At 43.4% G+C, this 6,623-nt stretch overlaps 1 protein-coding gene across 1 annotated transcript; it reads right to left on the bottom strand.

Annotated features, from left to right (window-relative positions):
- Positions 1-451: 451 nt before the first annotated feature.
- RPL34 (ribosomal protein L34) lies at positions 452-5,225 on the bottom strand (the record flags this gene model as incomplete). Its single annotated transcript, XM_032631961.1, is given in 8 exon segments — positions 452-557; positions 559-589; positions 2,444-2,505; positions 2,507-2,548; positions 2,859-2,929; positions 2,932-2,957; positions 3,038-3,110; positions 5,153-5,225. Coding segments are annotated over 8 exon segments (432 nt in total), but the record flags the coding sequence as incomplete, so codon positions are not given.
- Positions 5,226-6,623: the final 1,398 nt, after the last annotated feature.

Here is a 6,623-nt window from a genome sequence, read left to right on the forward strand (position 1 = left end):
CGAATTTTACAGAATTCAGACACTCTTTCAGCTTCTAGATTCTTGGCTGGTGAAAACAGCATCTGCTCTCTACTTTCCCTTGAGATGGGAAATAAGCTTGACATGGCCTGAAGAAATCGTCCTGGAAGACAATTCAGAAGACCTTACGTAGAATACTTGGGAGGGCTGCTTGATACGGTCTAAGCGCTGTAAGGAGCTATTATTAAAATCTTTAGATACTTTTGCATTATTAAGAGTTAAACAGGAACACATAACATAGTTCCTAAGAGAAAATATATTACAGTCCGTATTTTAATGTTATCTAGAGCTACCATCAAAACATTTTAGCCATCACTGACCTCCAATTACTTTTAGAAAAAGTAATCAACTAAAACTTGTGTGTGTGTGTGTTGGGGGGGCCCTCTAGTTACTACAGAACCCAAACGTGTACACTAACAAACCACAATAGAAATAACAGAACAAGGCTTTTTGATTTTTTTATTACTCAAAGAAGCTTTATTTTTCTATTTAGCTTTCTGACTCTGCGCTTGTGCTTTCAACACTTTCACAACGATTTTTCTGCTCCTCAATGAGGAAAGCGCGCTTGATCCTAGAAAAGAAAATGTTAAATACAGTTTTAAAAAACCAATTTAACACAAGAAAGAAAAGTGTCATAAAAGAACCGAGTAAAGCAATCAGGTAAGATACCCAGAAAAGTAAACAAAACCTACACAAGTACAGATTTAAAACTTAAGAGCTGAAAAAATTCTATGGACAGACCCTTTCAGCTTAAGGTGTCCTTCTGGTACCCCTGGTTATCTAATAATCTACCCTCAAAAGCCTGGGATTTCTGACTCCTTCAAATGTCCTGGACATAACCACATTACAGAAATAGAGCTGATGTCACTCTTACCCAGAGCAAAGACTACACAGACTCCCTCAGTGTCACAGCAAATGCTATTCTTTAGGCTACCCTATAGATCTACACCCAAATCTCCAGAAGCTAGGGCCTGAGAACTTTTTTTTAACAAATGTGCTCATGTGGTTATGTTTAGCAAAGTCTGGGAACCAAAGACTGGTAAAAAGCCAAACTCCTCTAGCTTGCAACTCATGACTCATTCATCTCCAACGTTACCTTTCCAATCTCATTTCTCATTCCTTTTATACCCTCAATGTGCCAGATCAAACTATGTTCATTCCCTGCCTGCAATGCCCGCTCGACCTCTTGTCTAAAATTTACCCGTCACTCAGGTTCCACCTGGAATACCACTCCCAGATTCTCGGCTACTTTAAAGTCATTTCTCCTCCAAACTTCAACCATAGTTAAGTTCTCCTATATTTCATGGAAGTTATATTTAGCTTGTATTTGTATTAATGTAACATGCCTAACCTCCCCTTACAAATTAACTCCTGAAAGGCAGAATGAACTTGCAAAGTTTGATGTCAGATTTGGTGTAGAGACTTAGCCAGAGCACTTTATAGAACAAAAGCTGAATAAACTGAAGGCAAACCACTCCTCCGAACCAACTTCTTCTCTTATAAAGACCAATCACCTCTCAAATCTTTCCACTTAGGTCTCTGGAGAAAACTTAATGTAGCCAGTAGGGTTAATTAAGAGTAAGCGCTTCCGTAAAACGTGGAACGAATCCTCTTACCAGCTATGTAACTTTAAGCAACAAGCCTTGGTTTCTCCACCAAAAAAATAAATAAATAAAAAATACCTCCCAGATGGACTTTTGGCAGAGCTTATCATAAAAATGCTGAGCAAATATTATCACCATAAAGCCCACTGCTTCTATTCCTACCTATGCCACTACCAATCCTTTTGCACATCCACAAGACCCAGTCATCGCCCAATAACCCCATTCACCCCCAATCCAGCCTTTGGTCTTCATGTAGGTGCCTTGACAAAGCAGAGAAAGCGTTCCAAGCACTCACCTTTGCTGAAAGAATGACTTCACTATCCATCCCGCTGCACACTTAGTCTCTGGCACACCGAAGGTTTCCCTGCCCTGCTCAAACCCCATCAATTACCACATTTTAAAGAATCAAGCCAAAAAATCTGTCCTATGAGGCCCTTCATTACCTGTGATGTTTCTACCTTTCCTGTATATCATCTCCCAAAACATTCTGCTCCAGCCACACTAGAACTACGTATGGCGATTCTGTTCCTACACTTTTAGGACCTTCCACTCTCCATCAGCCTGAGACTTTCTTACCTGCCTGCCCCACCCAACCTTTTAATTTCTACATCTAGCATAAAGATGTCCCAACATCATAACTGAATAGGAGCTAGTATCATTTATTAGTTTGTTCAGCATCGATTATCCCTAGTCAAGGAGGATTCTACTGATACAATATGCAACTTTTGGTATCTTTCACCAGTCTTCTAATAATGATTAGCATGCAGTGCAACAGACACAGACACACTTAAGATAGCCCATGTGATTTCATAGTTACTTACCTGTCACGGACACATTTAGCACACATGGAACCACCGTAGGCCCGGCTAACATGTTTTTTTTCGTTTAGACAACCTCATAAGAACTTTAGGTCTCACAGCACGGACCTGCATAAAGAAAACGCTGAGATTATTTTGTGATGCTTTAACAGAAACAGAAATTGTCCTAGATTTCTGATGAGCATTAAGTATAAACATTCATCTAGGTTACAAAAGGAATGGTACACTGATCTACCTGAAAGCATTTCACTGTATTTGCCATATAGGCTTTAAAAGAAAGTCTACATTCTTCATAGATATGGATCATGAAGGCTTAGTAATTCTCAACCCCCCTAGTGGCGACCTCTCCTTCACTCACTCACCAAAGGAATTAATGCTCAACCCTTCTTATGTTATTCACAGCAAAAGGATCACTTACTCCTCGAAGTCGGCCTGGGCACACGCCACATGCGGATTTTGGTGCTTTCCCAACTTTCTTGGTATAAAGGTAACAATTCTATTACCAGGGGTTCGGGACCTAGAAAGTGAGAGAATAGACAACAGTTCAACATTTTGCAGAATAAATGACAATACGTATATTAATTTTGAAATACTTACAGCCTGGTTTTGTTAGAGGCTGTATTGTAGGACAGCCTACGACGGTACGTCAACGCTGAACCATCCTGAATGCCTAAATCAAGAAGAAATAGAATTGCATTGTAGAAAAATTCAAACCTTAAAACAAAACAGCATCACAGAGTTTACACATTACCCATGTAAGTTCTTACATATAATATCCTTATCTTAAGGTATCTTATGAAAAGGATTCCATGTTTTAAAACTACAGCTGATGATTTACTATGAGGATGAACTGGGGAGACTGAATCAAACCACAAAGAGTAGAATCTCTCAGCCCAGAGCTTAAAGGTGGAAGGAGAAAGAAGATGCTTTAGCTGCCTGGGTTGGCTTAATCAGGGGCTTCCCGGAGGAGGGGAGCCAAAGCCAGTGATTTAAGCAGGTGAAGGAACAGGGAACATTGGTCCTTTATGCCCCCACCGAAAGCCCCTTAGCATCCTCTTCGTCTTTGGGACCTAGGGCTGGACCCAGTGCAGGTTGATCCATCCTGAATATGATGGTTATTTAAGATTATTGACCATTTCTCCCCGACCCTGCAAAACAAAGGGGAACTTGGAGCTCCTCTTTTTCCTGAGGTTCTACTGTGCAGTGGCGATTACATCCCCCTAAAATAACACATTTGTATACCAAAATAAATAAATAAACTACTGCTGACCCTTTGTACCCGCAGCTTCTGCATCCGCAGATTCAACGAACCGCCGATCAAAAATACCCAGGGAAAATAAACTTCACGAAGTTCCAAAAAGCAAAACTCGAATTTGCTGCGTGCCCACAACTATTTACATAGTCATTTACATTGCATTACGTGTTATAAGAATCTAGAGATGATTTAAAGTATATGGGAGGATTTTACACAAGTGACTTGAGCATCAGCGATTTTGGTATCCTCGGGGATCCTGCAACAATCCCCAGAATACTGAGGGACAGCTATACTTATATTTAAGGGTGATTGGGAGGAATGCTAAGGGGCGATGTTTGTTTTCCTGACGGTAATCAAACGTGGCACTTGGTTAAAATTTTGATTACCAGGCTTTTCTCTCAAAGAGTCTGATTCTGTTTGGAGTAGTATCCAGAAAAGTGCTACCAACAGGCAAGTTTGAGAAACGCTGGTTTTAAAGGAAGAGCACACGACCACACCTATGTGTAAGTTGAATCCTTAGCTATACCATTTACTGAGACTATAAAGCTCCATAGGCCAGCTTACTTATCTGTAAAATATAATTTTTGACTATTTCGCACAACTGTCATTAGGATTAAACGACAGCAGGCATTCTGTCCCAACCTAGTGGCTGCCCAGGGTTCAGTGTTCTGCCCCCAAAGCAGCATCCGGGATAAGTTGGGTGCCATTTAATACTAATTTTGGTACTGGATCAAGTGTTTCTGGATTATGGCATCCAACTGGTTTTTCTTCTTTTTTCAGTGAACTACCCAAAATACCATAAAACATAGGCAAACTTGAATCAACCTAATTTTCCCCAAATTCTGTAACCATTTCGTCACAGCATGTTACTTAAAAGGCAACAGTCTGCATCTGGTGTTGCAAGCTCCTTACTACCATTACACTGGAACTGTCAGACATCAAAACCCACAGGGAAGGCCGGTGCGAGTGACCCAATCAGCCGTTTGCCTCTCCAAAACCAAGACAGAAAACTCCCTATTAAAAAGTTTTATCTTACTTGCTATTGGTCTTAGAACACATTTTGAAATGACCTGAACGTGCCGGTCGTCGACCCTCCAGACCTGGAGAACAGCTACAAGCGCGGGGTTAAAGCATGGCCTAAGATATGAGAACGTCCGGCGACTTCGCAGTCTCCATCAGCCGGAACTCACAACCATTTGTCTCCGAACGCCGGACTGCAAAGGCGGTAAAGCCAGGGGTGGTGAGCTCCTGCCACTCACTGCTGCGGAGCGGAGGTTGGGATCGAGAGGTGTCTAAAGCTAAAGTCCGGGGAACTGCTCACTACCAATCTTCCTCCTAAGCCCTTACCCCCACGCCAGCTCAAAGACTGTGCCTAAGAGACCCCGTCTCTGCAACTCCCCGGATGGCGGCCGATTGTAAAGGCAGTACCAATAAAGACAAGGAAAAAGCAACCATACCTCTAGATACCGTCCCCCGAAAGAGGAAGCAGAAAGCACCAGCGAGTTCAAGGGTCAAATATGACTGCGCGTGATAGGAAATACGTCATAGGAAGAGGCGCGGCGGCAGAACGCAGCCATGTTGTACGGAAGCCACGCAGCTCCCCTCGGTGGGCGGGGATTCATAGCACCGCCGCGTTGTACGTCTAGCGACGTGCCGCCCTCTGTGGGTCGGGATGCTCCCAGCGTTCCGCAACAGCGCCGCACGAAGGTCTTTCGGGAATCGCTGTAGAAACAAATACAAATGACGAAGGACCTACGAAGGGCGGAGGTGGGACAAAACCAGGCTTTTACCGTTCTCAAGGGCGCTAAGACATATTTGACTTAAAGAGCGCCACTTTTGGGGTTAGGCCTGAGTTTAAAGCCCAATGCTGACACTTATCACTAGTTGACTTTGAGGAGTTACTGTCCTTAACCGGCCCTTCTCTTTTCTTGTCCTTCATTCAGAGCACAAATTTTACACGTTAGGATTTTAATCCAATATCTGCTAATTATTAGCTGTGTTATGTGGGTGAGTCCTTACATCTCGAACAGGAAGCTATTAGTAACCTTGCAGAGTTATGTCGTGATCAAAAGCATCATGAAGTTAAAGCACTCAGCACGGTGTCTTGTAGAGCAGTGGTCCCCAACCCCTTTTGGGCACCAAGGACCGGTTTCGTGGAGGACGGTTTTTTTCGGGGGGGGGGGGGGCGGTTGGGAGGGGATATGGGGGATGGTTCAGGCGGTAATGCGAGTGTTGGGAAGCCGCAGATGAAGCTTTGCTTGCTTGCCCGCTCTTCACCTCCTGCTGTGCGCCCGGTTTCTAGCAGGCCGCTGAGCGGTACCGGTCCACGGCCGGTTGCGGACCCCTCTTGTAGAGAGTGAGTGCTCAATAAATGGTGGTTAATCTTATGATTATGTACAAAGAGTTTCTTGAGGCTTCACATAGGTGGTAAAGTTTTAACAGGGCCTTAAAGATGAGGAAGAAAAAAAATGACCTCTCTAAAATAGCATGTGAAAGTTTACATTAAGTGCTTCTGTGTATTTTTCTGTGAAGAGGGTCCTTAGTTTTCACTATATGGTCAAAGCGGTTCATGACTTCCAAAAAAGTAAACACTTTCCCTGGGCTCTAAGGAAGACCGCTAAAAACGGTCTTTACATTTTTAATCTTAGATTAAGCTCCCTGGAAACATACCGAGAGAGTTATATGCTGGTGTACTGGGGAGTGTTCTTAAAAAATACACCTGTAAGGGAGTGAGGAAGATAGGATCAGGAGACCCACAGTGTTGTTACAACTGAGGCCTCAGCTGCTCCAATGGGAAGCTCTGGAATTGGGATGGCACTTCATAGTTATCCCAAACTGGCAAGGAAGCTGGGCCTTTGCAGCCCACATCAGCCAGTCTTTGGTCTGGCTGCTCCCTGACCAAGGGTGACGCCGTTTCCTGAAGCTGAG

This window comes from Phocoena sinus, chromosome 5 (assembly GCF_008692025.1).
Source record: "Phocoena sinus isolate mPhoSin1 chromosome 5, mPhoSin1.pri, whole genome shotgun sequence".
Taxonomy (NCBI): Eukaryota; Metazoa; Chordata; class Mammalia; order Artiodactyla; family Phocoenidae; genus Phocoena; species Phocoena sinus.